Here is a 19,625-nt window from a genome sequence, read left to right as displayed (position 1 = left end):
GTATTGCAAACTGATTCAATATTAAATTTAAAATATTATATTCTTTTAATTAAACATGTAGGACATCCTCTTCAAATATATTTGAAGTACTTCATTATATTCATCATCTTGATGGGTGATAGTATCAAACAACAAAAAATGAGTCAACCATCTCCTTCACCTATTGTGACAGAGCAGCAACAAAACATCATCATCTCCGAGACACAATCAATACCCCTCCAATCCTCTTCTGATAATAGTAGTAGTGGTCTTAATACAACTCTATCAGTCAATACCTCTAATCAAAAACAAGAAGCTGAACAAGGAGTAAAACCACGAAGAAACTCATCGAGATTAATTCCTCTTCCTACCCCTCCAAAACCTTCTCATCACCATTCTGAATCAAGTAATATTGATGTAACCCAACTACTCAACCCAAAAAACCAATCAGCAACAATACATTCGAAACCGACAAACTTGTCCTCCAAAGAATTGGAAGGTTTGAATGGCGAACAAACAACTGTTCGCAATGCGAAACCCTCAACAACAGAATTACACAATCCAAGTACAAAGAAAAAGGATCATTCACCCCTACTCCACTCTTCTGCTAGTGTTGGGTGTTTGAATCTTGATCATCAACACTCTCATCCGACATTACTCATCGAACCAATAACAAACATTGTTATTGATAGTAATAATAGTGATAGTACTACTAGTATTGGTAACAGTCCAACACGAGTACGTGCACTCTCTTGCAATAATTCTGAAACAACCCCCTCAATAGAGGTCATTGAACAACAGGCAAAGCCTAGAACTATGAGTATCAATTCCATATCTTCTCTCCTCAGTAACAACAATCAACAACAGCAACAATCATTATTATCAGCATCAACAGAACAAATGCCACAACAGCAACCACACACAAGATCTAAAAGTAATTGTTCTCAGGATCTCTCCTCATATTCTTCCTCCCTTAGTCATCATTCCTGCCCTCTCCCAAATAGTAATCTTTCTCATGATCACCATGTAGTATTTTCACAATCTTTTTCTCCACCCAAATCATCAAAAGTTGGAGTGCCAATAATGAAAAAGTATCCATCAATGAAGGATGATCTTCTAGCAAAAAGCGAGCACAATTATAATAATAACAATGTTAATTCCGTAATGGATGAGAGTGATTATGTTTCAATAATGAAATCTAATGAGACTCTCTGCATGGATTGTAGAAATATTGGTTGTAAATGTATTGTTGTAACAATTTCAAATGACAGTAATAGGGAAGAAAGAGATGTCGCATTGGATCTGATTGGAACAGTTCTACTTACTTCCAATAGAATTGTCTTTCTCATTGATGTTGATATGAGCTTGAATCAGTACCCAACTAATGGACAGGCATTACCAAAAATGATTGAGGTTCAACTGGCAAACATTGAGATTATCGAAAAGAACCCAGAGAAAAACATGTGCATGACAGTTACAGAGAAGAGTGATACTGGAAATGGAGAGTACTCTCCTCCTCCAATACGACTCATTAAGAAGTATGAATTCTTTGCATTTGATAGTACCTATACATTCCAGAGAGCTTTCAAAACATTTAATGATATGCTCAATGTTGTAAGATTGGAAACTGCCAATGGCAAGGTTACAAATCATTTGCAACATGTCAAATCCAAAGATGCCCTTTCAACCCTTAAAAAGAGTTACCTTTCAAAGAAGAGAGTTTCTGTGGATCAGCAGTCAAACTCTGATTCTTCTACAAGCACTTCTAAAAAATTCCTCTCTCCTTTAGAAGAGGCCCTAGCTAATAATTTGATTGAGAGAAAAATCTTCACTCCACCATCAAGCAAATCCAATGCTGCTGATTCAAAACACAGACGTTCAATTTCCCTCAGCTCTCCTGTAAACCATGATAATTCCAAACATTTCTCTAATGGACATAGTGACCTGTCAGATTATGAAGAAAGACGTACATTCATTTCTGACCATGGTGGACATGGTTCAACATCACTCTCAGAACATTCAGCCGATGAGACTGAACCAAAAAAGAGAAGATCCAAAAAGAAGGACAAGTCAGCCATTCCAACTCTTTCTATTGAACCTCCATCCCAAGCGTTTGATGAGCAATTCGATTGTATGGTTGATGAGATTGTACACAATTTCACAAACCATACCCAAGTTGAGGTGAATGATATTTTCAAACCAACTGACAAGAAGAATCCTAAAATGAAGACCCTTGTTACTAAACCTCTTGTAGGCATTTCTGCTGCAGAGGTATTCCAATTATTCTTTGCTAGCAACTCAAACTTTTTGAGACAAGCACATGAAAAGGTTGGAGATCAAGAAATTGAAATATATGACTGGGTTGATTTCCAAATAGGAACTCCATCCGTGAGAGGTATAACTTACAAGGTTGGAGGCTCATATCCTAACTATTTCAGTGCCTTTACCCAGAATGCTTCAAGAATTTTAGAAACTCAAAGGATAGTAGTGATGGAAAATCCTCCAAAATTACAACAATCCAAAACGATGAAAGCCGATGAAATACCAATGTCATATTTCATTTTATTCACGTCTGGTGCTACCCAAGATTTACCTAATAACCAAATGTTCCAATTCGATGTCAAGTATGTTGTCAAGGATGTAAAACCTTCCAATCTTCTCCTCAGAAAAGAATGTGAAATTCAAATCAGTGGAACTGCACAATGCAAGGGAGGAACTTTTTTCTGGAGAAGTAAATCTACTGAATCGAGCGTGCTCAAGGCTGTGAAAAACAGACTTTTGCTCATTCTTAATCTTATGGAAGAGCAAATTCGTGCAATAGTTGAAGAAAAGAGAAATACTCGGGTTGACCAACAGTCAAAAGCATGGGAAGCAACTGTAATGTCAACAATGGTGTCATTGGATGGAGGTTTTCCAAAGGATATGCCTCCTCTTGACAGTTTACTACCTCCACCTCAGTGTTTAGATTCATCTCCTCCTCCAACACCTAGAAAACTTTCTGATGAATTCTCTGACAGCTCTGATGATGACTTAACTTATGGATCTACAATTTCAATGGTTGGAAGTGATGAACCTGTGAGCAAGAGAGTTAAGACTGTTGGACAATCATCTACTTCTCATTTAACTATCACTCCTCCAGTTCATTCATTGAGTAGTAATAGTCTCGATATGTCTCCTACCTTTGATCCAAAAACCAAATCCAGTAAGAAGACAGTAACACCTTCTCCTCTCACAACCAATATTGAGACAGTAACCACGGAAGAGGTTATTGGGGCCTCTCATTCATCGCTCACTATTACTGATGAACGTCCAAGACAATTAACAAGTCCAGGACCTCTATTATCAGCATTATGGGGCTTCCTAATGATGGTTATGGAACAAGCCATGGGTTATATCTCCACTATTTTATCGTATCTTGTTAAGGAAGTTGTTGAACCAGGTATCAAACTTTCGTGGGATATGAGAGACGTTGTCTTTACCATTATTATACTCGTTATCGTTTTCTCACTACTTTTTACAAATAATTCTGCCATTAATAGGCTTGATGGCATAACAAAAGAGGCACATTTGATGCAACGAGAAGTATCGCTAAAGTATTCACTCTCAAAATCAATCATTCACAAGATAATGGACCCAGACAGTACCCAGAAAACACCCAAAGAAATGGAACAATCAATTAGAGAACTTGTTAAAGATTATCTGTTTGAGAACCGTAAACTACATACAGCTGTTGTTCAAAAGAAGGATCTCATCTCTCAAATGATTAATTTCAAACAATCACTCAATGAAAGACGAAACAAGATCAAACCAACAACCAAACTAATAGCCAATAATAATTCCACATATAATACCATAACAGGTTGAACAAATTCTCCTAAACTTTGAATGCCACTTATTAAGCTGTATATCAGCTAAACAGTAATGTTGAACAATTGAATAGAGCTAGCACTACCTGCGCGGAGGTGGTACGTTCGGATGGAGATTTTAATAAAAAAACCAAAAAAAATTGAATTAAAATACTTGTACATTAATATGATAGGAATGTCATCATCATCTTCGGAAGGAGAAAAACCAAAGATTTGGTTTGAAAGAGAAGATCCTATTACCTATTACACAACAACACTTTCAGAGAAACATCCAGAATTGTTGGAAAAAGTTAAACTATCTGTAGAAGTCATTTTGAAAACTTTGGATGAATATACAACACCAATTGCTTTAGGATTTAATGGAGGAAAGGATTCTATTGTTATTGTAAATTTAGTATTGATTGCATTAATTTCGAGACAATCAACAGCTGCCAATAGCACACATTTAATTCAGACTCTAAACAAACATTGTCTCTTCTTCCACTTTACAATACCACACCAATTTCCCGAGATGGACACATTCTTGGAAGAATCAAGCAAACAGTACGAAGTGGACTTGAAGTTAATAGATGCCACTCTGGGATTCAAGAGAGGATTAGAAGTTTTAATCGAAACATCACCCACTAAACTTGATGCTGTTTTTATGGGTACAAGAAAAATAGATCCCGATGGACAATTTATTGGTGTTTTTGAAAAGACATCTGCTGGTTGGCCTGAGATGATGAGAGTATCACCAATATTGGACTGGGATTATCAGGATGTGTGGAATTTTATTCTTGACCTATCGATACCATATTGTTCATTGTACGATTTGGGTTACACTTCACTTGGTAGTGTTAATGATACTCTGAGAAATGAAGCTTTGAGACAACCAGATGATGCATTTCTTCCAGCTTTCTATTTAATGGATGGTTCTTTGGAAAGGGCTGGCAGAATCAAGAAACCAAAAAAAGAAAATTAATAAAGATTTACTCATCGAATGCAAATTCTTCTTCACCTTCATCAGTGGCACGAGATGGGCCTTCCTCATTGTATTCATCTTCTTCATTATCATTTTCATTTTCGTCATTGATAACTCTGGCAGATGATGATTGTGGAACGTCATCAACATCGAATTCATCTCTTTCCTCTTCTTCAGTTGCCTTTGCATTCTTTTTGAGACGTGAATTTTTCTTGGTTTCCTTCTTGTCTTTCTTTTCCTTATTCTTCTTAGGTTCTTTTGGTTTTCTCTTCTTCTTGGCTGGAGCTTCTTGTTGCTCTGTATTTTCATTGTTTTCTGCTTGTAAATCGTCATCGTAGTCTTGAGTCTTCTTTCTCTTCTTAGTTTTCTTTTCTTCATCTTCATCCTCTTCGAAAGCAGTTGTTTTCAGATTGGCCTTGATAGATTCGAGTCTACCGAATGTTTCTCTGAGTTTTTCTTCCTTAACTCTTCTCAATTCTTCTTGATCTTCCAGTTGTTTCTTGGTTTGTTCTTCAATAATCTTGAAGGCATCTTCTTGTTTCTTCTTGAGTTCATGTCTGGCCAATTCTTCCTTTTCTGCCTTTTCTCTATATTTCTCAATCTTTTCTTTAATCTTTGTTTCGAGCACAGTTATAAAGTCCTTAGCCTTGTGAACAACAATTTTTTCATCGAGAGAGAATTCACAACTATTCTTCTTTGAGTTGGTATTTTCTGCAATTTCAGAGAATAAATTAATTATAGTTTGGTTTTGATCTTCTAAAATTTGTACCTTTGTCAAATCCTTGTTGGAATCATTCAAGGTTGCAACTAGTTTTTCATAGAAGGCCAAGGCAATGTTATACTTGATTGTAAGATTGGTAGCATCTTGTTCTTGAATTTTCTTGAGGATATTGAGTGACTCTTCGTGTTTGTTGTTATCAAACAAGGATTTGGCCAAATAGGCCAACACCATAGGATTTTCATCATTGAAGAAACGTTTAGAACAAGTAGAATAGAGCTTTTCAGCCTGAGAAAATTGTTTTTGAATCATGGCCAAATGTCCCAAGTTGATGTATGTCTCAGGAGTATCCTTCATGTCATCTCCAACGCAAATTTCTCTTACTCTCGAGATTAAAGCTTTACCTTCTTCTGTGTAACCATTTTCACACAAAACACAACCACTGTTGAGTGCTGCATACATGTTACTATTGTCAAGTTTAAGAGTCTTTTCAAAGAATAAAAGAGCATAATCCAAATGCTTTTCAATTCTTTCTTGTTCCTTTTCGTCTGGATTCGGCTTTGCAGTTCTGAGAGATTTGAAATAGACATTACCCATTCCCAATAATGCGTAAATGTCATTCTTGTCAATATTTTGAGTGATATATTCAAATGCCTTTTGAGCTTCTGTATAGTTATTTTGCTCAAGATAAGTTTGACCTAGGAATGCCCAAGTAGCAGCATTATTTGGTTCCAGAGAGGTTGCCAACTTGCAGAAATGAATAGCCTTTTCATGATTACCATTCTTTTGTTGAATCTTTCCCAGTCTGAGATATGCATTGATATAACTTGGATGTTGAGCTACAATCTTCAAGTATAACTTTTGGGCATCGTCCAATGATTTGGATACTTCTTTGAAACGAGCAAAGTTATAGACCAATGATAAATGTTTAACTTCAATGGCTTGATGCAAGTCGTCAAGATTGTCCATAACATTACATTCAGCTAACGAGAGAGCTTTCTTAAAATACTCCTCAGATTCAGTGTTCTTTCCCAATTTGTAATAATGTACAGCAATATTATTGTATAATTCATGTGTTACTACAAGCTCTGTTTCTCCCTCTTCAATGATGGTAAGAGCTTCTTTCAAACTATCCAAAGCAAGTTGAATTTGATGTCTTTCATGTTCTCCAATTCGGAGCAATGCATTAATATTTTCTGGATCCTTCTTCAAGACCTTCTTCAAGTATGCAAGACTCTTCTTGGAATCTCTCTTTCTAGCATATAAATTTCCTAATGCTAAATTTGTTTCCAAATTTTCAGGATCAACCTTTAAAATTTGCTCGAATTCTTCGACAGCCTTATCGATTTCGTTTCTTTGAATGTACAATTGACCCAAACCATATCTTGCCAAAGTATATTCTGGCCATAACCTTGAGACAATACGATAATAATACTTGAATGCAGAGTCATAATCCTTCTTATGATGATATGCTCTAGCCATATTATAACAACTTTCGGCTTTGATTTTAGGAGATTTAGTATTATGGAAAGCTGCAAATACAAGCTCTTCTGTCTTGTCAACTTCTCTTCTAAAGAAAAAGTGATTACCTAACAGATTCAAAACTTGAGAATTACCAGGATCTAATGAGTAGGCTCTCTTCAAATAATTTTTGACAGCATTTTGTAAGAGTTCCTCATCCCTAGAATTCAAGTCAATAATTGCCAAGTAAATGAGTGCTGACACATTGTTAGGATCTAGCTGCAAAACACGTTCAAAACATTGTTTTGCTCTTTCAAAATTATCCAATTGATAGTGACAAAGACCCATACCAAGTCTAATATCTGCAGGTCCTTGAGGGTTCATCAATAAACACTGTTCAAATTCACTCAAAGCCTCCTTATATTGTTTTTTGTGATATTTGATGCAAGCCATTCCTAGTTTTGATAATATGTTATCCTTATCTACAGTGATAATATAGTCAAATGAACTTTCTGCCTTGTCCAAAGCTCCTAGATTAAGGTGAAGGACACCACGAGAATAGAAATTTGACAATTTGGAAGGATTAAATTGTTCGGCTTTACCTAACAATTTGTTAATGTCATTCAAGAGTTCTTCCCTTTTGTTATCACAAATATCCTCCATAGCTTGTCTTTCATTATCAAATTGATGAATTCTAACCTTGTTGTATTGTTCGATCAGATGACCAACAAGAATATTTAGGGCATCTGTTCTAGCATCAAGCAAAGGCTTTGGATTATCCTGATAATATTTATCTTCTACTTCAGAATCTTCAATAACAAGATTTAAAAGCTTGTTAAAATGATCCGTCTTGTCAATGTTGTGATACAATATAGCTGTTTTTAAATAATATTCCAAAGGCACCTTTTCATCAACAAGTAAATTTTTAATATCATCGTACTCATCATTCATCAAATCGACAGCAACATCATAGCCGTCCGCAGTGGGAATATCAATGACGGCTGTGCTTGTGTTATCACTCATTTTTGATGGAGAGAATTTTTTTGATTGTTTTTTTTAAAATTTATTTTTATTGTTCAACCTAGTTGGTAAATTGTGCCTAGATGATCATCGGATTGAGAATACAAACATCTTTGTGTTCAGGTTTTAATGAAGAGAAACATTATATTAATACTATTTACTCAAGATAGCACACTATTTATGATTGTAAAATATTATATTTAAAAAAAAATGAGTTATGGATTGGAAAGATTGCATCTAACACATATTTGCCCACTTTGTCGATTGTGTCGTGGACGGGTATGTTTGATAGTCAAATGTGGGATTGGAGAACAATTTGCCATTGATTTATGTATTCAAAAACCTTGGCTTTCAAAGAGAAATAAGGAAATTTACAAAATATTTATGGCTCATCGAAATAATTCGATTGAAACGAGACATTTTATAATTGTCATTAAAGAAAGAATGAAGGAAATATTTCAGTATTTTAGATTATTGAAAAAACAATCACACGATGAGTATAAATTTCTGTTACAATATTATTCGGTATTGGATGAATTTTATAGTGATTTATTGGATGAATTGAATTTGATTTCATCACAATATTTAAAACCTCAAATGAGAAATATTTCTAGGATTGACATTCCCAAACAACCAAAATTAGTTGATCCCTATCTACTTCCTATAAGACCAACAGATTGGAATGTTAATAATATTGAAAACAAATTAAAGTGGGATTTTACTCTTTTGCGAGATGACAATACTATTCATGAGCATGATGCTTTATTGGAGGAAGGAGAGGATGATGAATATCATGTTAAATATCAATCATTGATATTGTCAAATAGAAAGGCTATTATTGAACCATTGAAGGATTGTGATATCTTTTCATTTAATCCAAAGAAGAGGAAATTATCAGTTTCAACATCAATAGATTCTTCATCTGAATCTGATGAAGATGACTTAAATGAGTCACTTTCAAAAGAATCAAAAATTACAGATATTGGCAACGAGTTTGAAATGGATTTATATCATAATGATGGATAAATAGTATGGAGTGGTAAATAATAATGAGAATATTTACCAGCCTATTTTAATGATGATAAATTCATTGTAGATGGAATAGTTTGAAATATTGATAATTCAGAGAAGATTGTTCAACATGACAACCAGAAGAAGAAACTACAAGCAACAGTTTAGAATAAACTCAAACAAAATTTAATTACTGAAAATAACCCATTAATAAGTGTAGAAACCTCTACCAGTCTTCTTACCTAACCAACCAGCTTCAACCATCTTGACCAACAATGGAGAAGGTCTGTATTTAGAATCAGCAAATTCAGTGTACAAAACTCTCATGATAGCCAAACAAGTATCCAATCCAATAAAATCAGCCAAAGTCAATGGACCCATTGGAACATTAGTACCCAATTTCATAGTCTTATCAATATCTTCCTTAGTGGCAATTCCTTCATGCAAAACATTGACAGCTTCATTAATATAAGGCATCAAAATACGATTAGCAATAAAGCCAGGAGAATCCTTGATAGAAAGAGTGCAAGTCTTTTGCATTGCTTCTGCCAATTGAACAGTACGTTCATAGGTAGCATCTGATGTTTGCAAACCTCTAATCAATTCAACAAGTTTCATAACTGGAACAGGATTCATAAAGTGCATACCAATAATAGTTGTTGGATCCTTAGCAACAGCAGCAATCTTTGTGATAGAAATAGATGAAGTATTAGTAGCAAGAATTGTTGGAGATGATGATGGCTTGGAGTGAACAAGTTCGGAAAGATCCTTGAACAAACCCAATTTCAAGTCAGTATTTTCAGTGGCAGCTTCAACAACAAATTGACTATCAGCCATAGGAGAAAGATCAGTTCCTGATGAGAATGACAAACGTTCTCCAAGAATAATTTCCTTTTCTTGTTGAGTCAATGTTCCCTTTTGAACATATTTATCCAAGAGTGATTCAATAAATTTCTTTGATTTTTCAATACTTGATGGAAAGACATCGTGAATATTTACAGATGGAACCTTGGCATTCATGGCTGCAACAACAGCAATACCAGTACCCATTTGACCAGCACCAATCACGGAAAATTTGGTTGGGAGTGTATGAGTAGTGGTACTACTGGACATGTTTCTGACGACATGTTGAGAGACGGAGATGAGAGTTTTCTTATTGGTGTGTGAGAGCATTTTTTTCTATTTTATTAATCTGCATCAAGCCCGAATAAAGCTTTGAAATAGCATCAAGTTTACAATAAATTTATTATTGTTGAAGGTTTCACATATGCGTATTTAACCTTGCTGATTGGCAATGTAGGGTACTGATGTGGTGGTGATGAGGAGGAATTGGTGTTTGAATTTAAAATCTCAGATTGGATTGTTGTTGTATTGTAGCTTCATCTTGTTGCTGTCTCAAATAAAGTTCCAAAACATCAAATCCATCTTGGTGAACCATGAGTGGGTCAAAGTATTGTAATTGAGGTTGATGATGGGAAGGATTCATTTGGAAATGTTGTTGTTGCTGATGAGGAATGGTGGAATGGTTTGAAAGAGAATTGTTTGGCATGTTGTGATGATAATTATTTGGTTGATGCACCATTTGATTATTGGCAAAAATCATATTATTTGGGTATTGCATAGAATTGAGAACAGGATTATGAGGTGTGGTTTGGATTGGAAGGGTATTGGAATTATTGGTCATGGATGGAATATTTTGAGGTTGAATATTGGTATGGAGGTTATTTGTCATAGTATTGTTGCTATTGATGTTACTATTAATGTTGTTGTTTGAAGAGGTTGGTGGTGCCATGTTTGGTGTGTTATTGGAGAGAATTGGCTGTTGATGTTGGGCTGATATGTGAGAGAGTAATAGCTCCAAGTCTGAAAGAGATTGCACATTAATTTCGTTAAGTTTAGTCTCCAGATAGTGCTTAAAATTGCCTTGTGATGACCCAGATGAGGAGGAGTTTGAGCTGGTCATTGAAAGAGTTGGTGATTGACTACTCTTATTTTCAAAAGCATCTTCTATTCTATTATTGAATTTCAGCAAAAAGTCTTTCATTGCATTGTAAAATGAGCCCACCCGATTCATTTTGTTTGTTTCAGTACCTTGCCTCTGAAGCTGTTGATTTGGAATATAAATAATTTCACCATTTCCATTAATCATGTAGGATGGTTCTTCAATAAATGGTTGTTGTCCCATAATTGACCAAAATTGTTGCTGTTGATTGATTTTGTTTTGTCTTTCAGATAGACTTCCCAAAAATTCCTCAAGTTCCTTTGTGTATGGAGCAATGTATCTATATCTCTTACTCATTACTTGTAGAGCTCTCAGATCCTTTTCCACAACAGAGTAGTAATCAACGAGCTCATTTTCTTCGTAGTGTTTTATCACATTTGGTAGACTGATTCTCTCCTTTTTAGGTGGTATAGGTTTTAAATTTTCTCTTTCACCTCTCTCAATCATTTTACCTATTTTAAATGAATATTATAAACTATTAATTCATAACTTACATATTTCCAAGTTTGTTCTCACAGCAACCAATAAGAATGAAATAAGATATGGACAAATGAATACAAATAATTCATCCTCTGTCAGTTTGCTAATAGTGAGAGCAGCATATTCCAATAATTGTACTTGTTCAATATTTTCCGCATTCATTGTATTATATGCTGTGGAAATATCACAACCAGAAATTAAAAGATATAAAATTCGTAACCCATTCACCAAAACCAGAAAATTCATGTGGTGGATCTTGACTGAAAACTCTGATCTAAATGTTGGTCTAACTGAGTAATGGAGCAACCCTACAAATACTTCAAATGCTCGTAAAGTTTCGTCAATATTAGATGGGTTTAGGTTACTGGTTGTAAATTGGTGAGTTTTGAAAAAATCTTTCAACTGATCGGGCAGACTACAGCCAAGGATATCCATAGATATTCTCTCCAAAGTTTTAATGTCTGGAACGGGATGAGTTTCACAAGAAATTAATTCAACAACCATGTTCTGAACTCTCAGATTTGGAATATTCATTGTAATCCCATATCCTCCTGCATTTTCAACAAATGGTTGATCAGTTGTCATGACAGCATTTGGATTTCTTTGTTTCCAGTTCACTAAATATTGTTCACATAAATGAAGATATCCTCTTGCTTTGCATGTTTTACCAATAGTTGCATTAAAAAGAGCAATATGTGTATATGTACAGGCAGCAAGTGGATTTTCAAAATCATCAAAATAATGCATGATTAAATTTCTTGCCTTGTTGAAAGATTCTTCTGCCAAATCCGAAAATCCTTTAATATTGATTTTTGTAAATTACAAAACTATTTTCAAGGATTTGTACATACCAAAAATCAATTCCACACAACCTTGAATTGAAATCATTAGTGCCAGAATATCCTTTCTTTTTAAAATTTCCTGTCCATTAGTTAAGAGTTTCGACAAATCCTCCGGTCTGAAAGGTGGAGAGCCATTGCAAACAATTAAACAGTATGCTTCTATTGTATTGTGTTTGATTGAATGAATGATTTGTGTAGCACTCTCGTCCAATTCTTGTTGAGAGTTGAATATTGAAATGATAGGTCTATTAGTTTGTTGTTGTTGTTGATAATTTAAACTTAGGAAGGGATCGGCAGATGATGAAACTATTTGTGTCTTTCTCTTAAAGACTGGCTCCTTGTATTCACAAACTATCCCTTTTTGTGCACATCGGGAACAACTTGGGAGCTTTTTATCTAAATTTTAATTAATTAATTACTTGTTGTGTTGACTACATACCACACTTTTATGACTGTTGTTAAAAATCATATAATCAAATAACTAACCTTTTTGTGGATACGATTACAAGAGACACAGGCTATGGGCCAAACGTTAGGATCATCGGTTGTTGTTGCATCTCCATGTGAAGAGGTTTGTTGAGAGGACATGAAGCGATTTTTTTGTTGATGTCGTAGTTCCAAACATGGAAGGCATTCACAAAATTTGATTTTATTACATTTTATTACAAGAAACAAACTATCAAATGCCATTGATTACAACAGAAAATTTCAGAAGAGAATTTGGTTTTTATTTTCACTATTTATAAAGCGAATATTTACACTCTAGATTTTTCTTAGGTTTGTTGTTGTTGAGCAAATTTTCAGTTTGAATATTGTCTCAAGTTGCATTTTAACTTCCTCCTTGCTCTTCTCTCTGCTCATATTTCCAAAATTCATGAACATCTATAAGAACACCAATTACTGTGGAGCCAACTTCCAAGCTCTTAATGAGATCATCAAGGAATATGTCTTTCTTGTTACTTGGTTTCACCATTGAATATATTTCAAAAACAATATCTGCTGTCTTGACTGGATCTTCAAACTCATCCCCTCCAAGAGAGTTTTGAGGAGTTGATGATTTTGCATTTTGACGAATTTTCTTTAACATATCTCTAAAATAATAATTAATTACGAATGGTGTAATCATTCCAGTCTTGGAATTATCTAAAATCTTGAAAAAGTACTTGATTGACGGAATCGTCTTCTTATTTTCAAACGCTAAAAGGAAGTCTACAAAAGATTTGTAATCAAGTTTTCCATTCTTGAGACCATACTCTTGGAACATTCTATTAATGAAAGTAGAAGTTAAGGAGTTTGCGTTAAACTTGGAAAACTCATTCTTACTCAATAGTCCACTTCTTGTAAAATCTAATTGTACAAAAGCATCATTGACACTCTTAACAGAGGGTATAGAAAACCAATTGTTCATTTCTTCTTCTTGGGAGAGATCATCATTTTGTAGCTCATTAAACTCAACCATTTCTTTACTTCCAACAAAGTCTTCAATGCAAATCTTTCCATTATTGTTTGCATGGAAAAATAAAAACTTTCTCACACTTGTTTCTATATAGACCTTTCTGAAATTCTTATCTGTTTTTAAAATTGGGTTTGTATGCAAACCAGTGAGATAATCTATTGAATTATCTACATATCGTTCCAAATCTTTTTCAGTTAAAAATCCATCATTGTCTGAGTCGTGTTTCATCAATGCAATCCTATTTTGAACTAGTGCTGCTTTTCTCAATATATGATTAAATAACACTGGTATACTAATTCTTCCAAAATCATCTTTTGGTAATCTTAAGAATAATGACTGATTAAAATATTCTTTTGCTTTGAATTCAGGAAATTGATTTCTCACTTCCTTAAATCCTGTATAGTTAATTTTTTCATTTCCTTCCTCTTGAGTTTTATCTTTTTCCAATAGAAACTCCCACACCTTATCCAATTCTTCAGAGGTGAAAAGTTTTGATTGACAAAAGGTGAGGTATTGACTCTTAACGGCCTCAGAGAAGGCTTGTTGGACCTTGTCACTTGGACCTCCCTTCGGAAAGAAGAACCTTGGAATTATTTTGTATGATTTATCTTGTTGTACAACTTGCTCATTAATTTCATGTTCAATATTAATCATTGATTCATATTCTACTTCGGTTGGATCTGTTCAAATACTCAATAAGAGCTAACAGTTGTTTTACTTACCAGGAAGAACCTCTGTTGATTTTCTCTCCTTGATGAAACCTCTCAGGTCTGTTATGAGTGATTGCATTTTTTATTAATTTGCTTTTTTGTAGATGAAAAATGGCGCCAAAATATTGTAAATGGACGTTACTTATCAACCTAATTATCAGATGGTATATCTCAAGATTTTGGATATATGAATTAGCTTGTTGATAATTTAAAATGGTTTAGGGAATTGTACAAAGAAGTGAATAACTAAAAAATCACATCATTGTTTTATTGTAAACTTACAATCAAAAACAAGAATAAAATGAACAAACAATCTGGCCTTCTTTCTCTCATTAGAGAAAATTGGATTCCACTCACAAAAGATCTTTCCAAATCTGAATCTTCTTTGACTTGCTACGATTCACTCTTGAAAGCCATTGGTGATTCGAAATTAGTACTCATTGGGGAGGCATCTCATGGCACACATGAATTCTACGAACACAGAGCAGCCATTACAAAGCGTCTAATATCAGAGAAGGGTTTCAATTGTATTTGCCTTGAGGCTGACTTTCCCGATACTTCTAGGGTGAATGAATTTATCAAGCACCAAATTGATTGCACTGGTGTTGATTCACTGAGTGGATTTAAACGATTCCCAACTTGGATGTGGAGAAATGTTCCCACTCTCAATCTTGTGGAGTGGCTGAGGGAGTATAATACACAATTCAATAAGGAGAAGGATATGGTTGGATTGTACGGTCTTGATTTGTATAGTAGTGACAGAAGTATGAGGGTCGTTCTCGAATATTTCGAATCAATTGGTGATCATGAAGGTGCTAAACATGTGAGGGAGCAATATGAGTGCATGAAAAATTACAAAAAGAAGGAGCCAATAAGAAAAGTAATTGGTGGATCATGTCAAGAAAAGGTAATGCAGGTATTATTGGATTTGCAGAATAGAGAAACAAAGGAATTACAAGAAAAGGACCATCTCTTCAATGCCATTCAAAATGCAATGGTTGTAAAGAATGCAGAGCATTATTATAGAGTTATGTTTGTGGATGGAAGTTGGAATATTCGGGATGAGCACTTCTTTGAGACACTGGTTGAGATTATGAAATATTACTCCAATAGCTATGGAAAAGAGGCCAAAGTTATTGTGTTTGCTCACAATTCTCATGTTGGAGATGCCTCACAAACAGATAGTATCTATGATAAGGGCCATGAAATTAACATTGGAAGAAAGTGCAGAGAAAACTTTCCAGATGATGTCTACATTGTTGGGTTTTCCACATTTAATGGAAGTGTAACAGCTGCTGATAAATGGAATCAAGATCCTGAATATAAACGTGTCAACCCTGGTATGAAGGATTCAATTGAAGAATTGCTTCATGATGCAACAATCGGTCAAAAGACCAAAGACTACATGCTATTATTTAAAAGCAAGGATCCAAGTGTTGAAACTAATGCAACTTTGAGAAGGGAATTAGAAAAGGAGAGACTAGAAAGAGCTATTGGTGTTATTTACAGACCGAAAACTGAGAGACAATCTCATTACTTTGAAGCAAAGGTCGCAAAGCAATTTGATGCCCTTATTCATTTCAACACCACCACTGCAGTCCATCCAATAGATATGCAACATCAATGGGCTAAAAAGCGACTTGAAGAAACCTATCCGACTGGTCTTTAAAATCCAACCTAATAGGACTTTCACTATGTTAATAGGAAAATAAACGAATTGCACTTAGCTTACTGTTGACCTTAATCAGTCATATTAGAGATGATTATGATAAAAGACTACAGCACCACAGGTTCCCAAGTTGTCTCAAATCGGGATGAGGTGCATTCATCGTGATATGGCCGTAGCCATTCTTTAACTTAAATTGAAATTTACAAATCAACTGAGATGCAATTCTTATTGATTTAACTGTTGACATTAACAGAGTTAATGTTGTAGTGAACACTCGTTTCTATTATTCAAATAAGATGTAAATTTGGCGCCAAATTATACATAATTATTGGCGCCAACAGTGTTACATTTTTTAAAAAAAAAGAACCAACTCCCTTATTATTATTTATTGTACATAAAATGTTAGGAACAACAACACCAAAAACACCAATATCTCCTCTTAGTGGAATGCCAACACAAGGATCTTCTGATGATTCTCTAAAACAACTTCAACAATCGTTAGGAACATCACTTAATCCCAACTCTTCCGATTCAATGCTCTTTTACGCCTCACAGTCTCTGGAGAGAGGAACGAAGGTGCTAGACTTTGCTGACTTTTTTAAATTTCAGTTGAGAGAATATGAGAAGAGCTTACAAACTGTCAACAAGTCTCTTCTCCCACTCGATGAAAAAATATCAACTCTTGACGTTAAGGATCATAAGGATTTACAAACATTTCTTGCTATTCTTCACCAAGGATTCATTTATACAAATAATCAAAATGTTATTCTTCAAGAACGAATTGACAGATTACAATCGAATGATATAGAGAGTTTCTCAAAAACATGGAAGCTCATAAGAGATTTCAATACAGAATATGTGAAAACTCAAAAAAAGAATATTAAAAAGAGAAGAAAGGTGCCAACATCTGTAGATGATCAAATTAGAGAACTTAGAGAAAATAGAGGATTGAAAAAAAAGCTCTACGAAGGACTTGGAGATTTGAGGACAGTATTTGAAGAGTTTGTTCATTCTCAACTATTTTATCACAGTAAGTGTATGGAAATGTGGGCAGCTGTTTGGGAAGAAACTCAAAAGAATAAGAAGGAAGAACAAGCTCGAAGAAGACAAGAAGAGGAGGACGATGAAGAAAAGTTGAATGAATTGCTCAAAGCCTCAAGTGTTTTGCACCAAAATTAAAAATAACATTCAAAAAAAATTAACTAATTTAAATTATTACATCCTTGTTGTTGGATATTTTTTTTAATCACGAATCGGAGCAGAAAGAAGAATAATTTTTTCTTCTCATCATAACAACACAATAACATGCTAAGTAATAGATCGGGTTCAATTCCCAAATCATCTTCTGCACATGGCCCATCTGATAATCAACCTAAACAAATATGTATTTTAATCGACACAACAACAGGAATGAAGACATATTTTGCCTACTTTTTAAACAGAGTCATTGTGCCCTACATGTTGTATTTGAGAAATAAGAATACGGAATTTTCTGCTGTTTTATTTCAAAATTATCCACCAAATGGTGATTTTTTGGTAAAGGTAATTCCTTTCATTAAAGATTATTCCACATTTTACCAAATTTTGGAAGGATTGAAGGAAAAATTCTATGCTGGTGGTATTGCCCATAGTTGTGTCAGTGAAGCTCTTGCAACTTCAATCACTGATTTGGAATGGGACAAGGATGCTTTAAAGTATGTGATGATTTGTTCATCCACTCCATCAGAGCACCCTTGCATTTTGAATGGAATGTATGTTGGAAAGAATGCAATGGAAATTGTAAAAGATATGGTCAAGAAGGGTCTTATTATCTCAATACTCTCCCCTAGCATTTCAAGAAAATGGAAAAAAATAACAGAGGCTTGCAAGCTAGATCCACAATCAATGGTTACCTCTAACACAAGTAATTCTACAGATCCTTTCAGTATTAGTGAAGGATTATCGAGACTCATTCTAGATGCTATGAATTTACATTATCCCAATACAGAATATGGTCTTTTGATAGATTTGAGAGGAGTTGAAAAAGACAAACTCAAACTGCAACCTTTGGAGAAGAATGACAAGAATGAAAAGAATGATGATTCAAACAGTAATGCCAGCGCTAATACCAACAATAGTAGCATCAACACAAATGCCTCCAACACAACCCATATCAAAACAGAAAAGGATGTTACTCCAAAGTTGCCACCAAAAGCCAGTGTTGCTAAAGGTGTTGTAATTCCTCCTGTCATTACAACTGTCACAACTCCACCACCAAGCTTTCTGGCTCCAAGTACTGCACCAACTACAGTTAGCTCAGCAACCAATAATACCTCAACCACACCTCCAACCACTGTAACCACTCCCAACAATCAATCAACTACCACAACTCCAACAAATGGAAGTACTCCTACCAATTCAACCACATCTGGAACTACTTCAACTCCAAATTCTACAGGAAGCACACCTAGTGGAAATTCTACATCTAGTACTGCTGCCAAAACTATTAATGACTACACAATTGGTCCTAACCATGTACAAATTCACAAATTAACATTCAGTATTGATTCTCCTAACTCTATTATTGGACATTTGGAAGGTTATGCTAAAAGTGAAATTGTTGTTGATTCCAGTAAATGGCCAAAAGATATCAAGATTACCAAGAATCTCATGTCCCTTAAAACTAGTATAATTGCAAATCTTGTAAAGAAGGATATGAAAGTTCATTTATGGAAATTAACACCGTCAACCCAGGCAACTAAAATTCCAACTCTATTGAACAATATGGCCAAGAAGAAATATTTCATTACTGCTCCAATTGATGACAAGTCATCCCTATTACTATTCCCTTATCAATACTTGAAGATATACTTTGATAAAACAAAGGAACAGGAAACCATCACCGCCAACACCATTGCCTCTGAACCTGTTTTTGTATCATTCCCAATAGGTACTGAACTGATTGAAAAATGTTCAGAAAAGCCACCACCAACACAACCACAACCATCTCAAGCATTACCACCAAACTTGAACCCTCCCACAGCACCAACAGTGCCAACTACAATACCTGGTTATCAAAATACACAAGGATTAATCTTGTCCAATCCAATGCCATTTCCATATAATTTTGTTATGCCATTCAACATGGCAAACATGCCAAATATGCCAAACATGCCAAATCTTCCTTTCAATCAACCAATGTATATGGTAAATGGTGGTATGAACCTTATGAATAATCCAAACAATAGGAATAATGCCAATAATAATAACAATAACAATAATAATAATAATAAATAGTTAACTTATTACAATAGTACATTGGAAAGATTTTTTGGATTAATTTTAAAGTTTACAACAGAAATGAGTACTCACATATTTTACCGCCAAAATAACTGTAAAAATGTTATTAATAAGGAATTGTACTGAACCCGCCAAATTTTTGTATTTTATTTTGGCGCCACAATATTACAA

The 19,625-nt window shown here is 34.6% G+C and overlaps 9 protein-coding genes across 9 annotated transcripts; 5 read left to right on the top strand and 4 right to left on the bottom strand.

The window, feature by feature from the left end:
• Positions 1-138: 138 nt before the first annotated feature.
• On the top strand, positions 139-3,843 carry NAEGRDRAFT_64743 (uncharacterized protein; the record flags this gene model as incomplete). Its single annotated transcript, XM_002680048.1, has 1 exon — positions 139-3,843. The coding sequence occupies one exon, from the start codon at positions 139-141 to the stop codon at positions 3,841-3,843; it is 3,705 nt and encodes a 1,234-aa protein (XP_002680094.1).
• Positions 3,844-4,813: 970 nt separating this feature from the next.
• Positions 4,814-8,008, bottom strand: NAEGRDRAFT_47250 (uncharacterized protein; the record flags this gene model as incomplete). The annotated part of the gene is made up of 1 exon (XM_002679925.1): positions 4,814-8,008. The coding sequence occupies one exon, from the start codon at positions 8,006-8,008 to the stop codon at positions 4,814-4,816; it is 3,195 nt and encodes a 1,064-aa protein (XP_002679971.1).
• Positions 8,009-8,215: 207 nt separating this feature from the next.
• On the top strand, positions 8,216-9,031 carry NAEGRDRAFT_64741 (uncharacterized protein; the record flags this gene model as incomplete). The annotated part of the gene is made up of 1 exon (XM_002680047.1): positions 8,216-9,031. The coding sequence occupies one exon, from the start codon at positions 8,216-8,218 to the stop codon at positions 9,029-9,031; it is 816 nt and encodes a 271-aa protein (XP_002680093.1).
• A 151-nt stretch (positions 9,032-9,182) lies between these two features.
• Positions 9,183-10,157, bottom strand: NAEGRDRAFT_38363 (uncharacterized protein). Its single transcript, XM_002679924.1, has one exon. The coding sequence runs from the start codon at positions 10,127-10,129 to the stop codon at positions 9,224-9,226; it is 906 nt and encodes a 301-aa protein (XP_002679970.1). The 5' UTR covers positions 10,130-10,157; the 3' UTR covers positions 9,183-9,223.
• An 86-nt stretch (positions 10,158-10,243) lies between these two features.
• NAEGRDRAFT_78877 (uncharacterized protein) lies at positions 10,244-12,928 on the bottom strand (the record flags this gene model as incomplete). The annotated part of the gene is made up of 5 exons (XM_002679923.1): positions 10,244-11,470; positions 11,513-12,295; positions 12,350-12,736; positions 12,780-12,783; positions 12,827-12,928. 5 exons carry the CDS (start codon positions 12,926-12,928, stop codon positions 10,359-10,361), a joined length of 2,388 nt encoding a protein of 795 aa, XP_002679969.1. The 3' UTR covers positions 10,244-10,358.
• Positions 12,929-13,169: 241 nt separating this feature from the next.
• Positions 13,170-14,450, bottom strand: NAEGRDRAFT_64738 (uncharacterized protein; the record flags this gene model as incomplete). Its single annotated transcript, XM_002679922.1, has 1 exon — positions 13,170-14,450. The coding sequence occupies one exon, from the start codon at positions 14,448-14,450 to the stop codon at positions 13,170-13,172; it is 1,281 nt and encodes a 426-aa protein (XP_002679968.1).
• A 357-nt stretch (positions 14,451-14,807) lies between these two features.
• Positions 14,808-16,175, top strand: NAEGRDRAFT_47246 (uncharacterized protein; the record flags this gene model as incomplete). The annotated part of the gene is made up of 1 exon (XM_002680046.1): positions 14,808-16,175. The coding sequence occupies one exon, from the start codon at positions 14,808-14,810 to the stop codon at positions 16,173-16,175; it is 1,368 nt and encodes a 455-aa protein (XP_002680092.1).
• A 399-nt stretch (positions 16,176-16,574) lies between these two features.
• Positions 16,575-17,354, top strand: NAEGRDRAFT_64736 (uncharacterized protein; the record flags this gene model as incomplete). The annotated part of the gene is made up of 1 exon (XM_002680045.1): positions 16,575-17,354. One exon carries the CDS (start codon positions 16,575-16,577, stop codon positions 17,352-17,354), a length of 780 nt encoding a protein of 259 aa, XP_002680091.1.
• Positions 17,355-17,480: 126 nt separating this feature from the next.
• Positions 17,481-19,463, top strand: NAEGRDRAFT_78876 (uncharacterized protein; the record flags this gene model as incomplete). The annotated part of the gene is made up of 1 exon (XM_002680044.1): positions 17,481-19,463. The coding sequence occupies one exon, from the start codon at positions 17,481-17,483 to the stop codon at positions 19,449-19,451; it is 1,971 nt and encodes a 656-aa protein (XP_002680090.1). The 3' UTR covers positions 19,452-19,463.
• Between the last annotated feature and the right edge of the window lie 162 nt (positions 19,464-19,625).

The sequence above is a fragment of the Naegleria gruberi genome (assembly GCF_000004985.1).
Source record: "Naegleria gruberi genomic scaffold NAEGRscaffold_11, whole genome shotgun sequence".
Taxonomy (NCBI): Eukaryota; Heterolobosea; class Eutetramitea; order Acrasida; family Naegleriidae; genus Naegleria; species Naegleria gruberi.
Note: the sequence above shows the minus strand (reverse complement) of the source record. Positions and strands in the feature narration are given on the sequence as shown.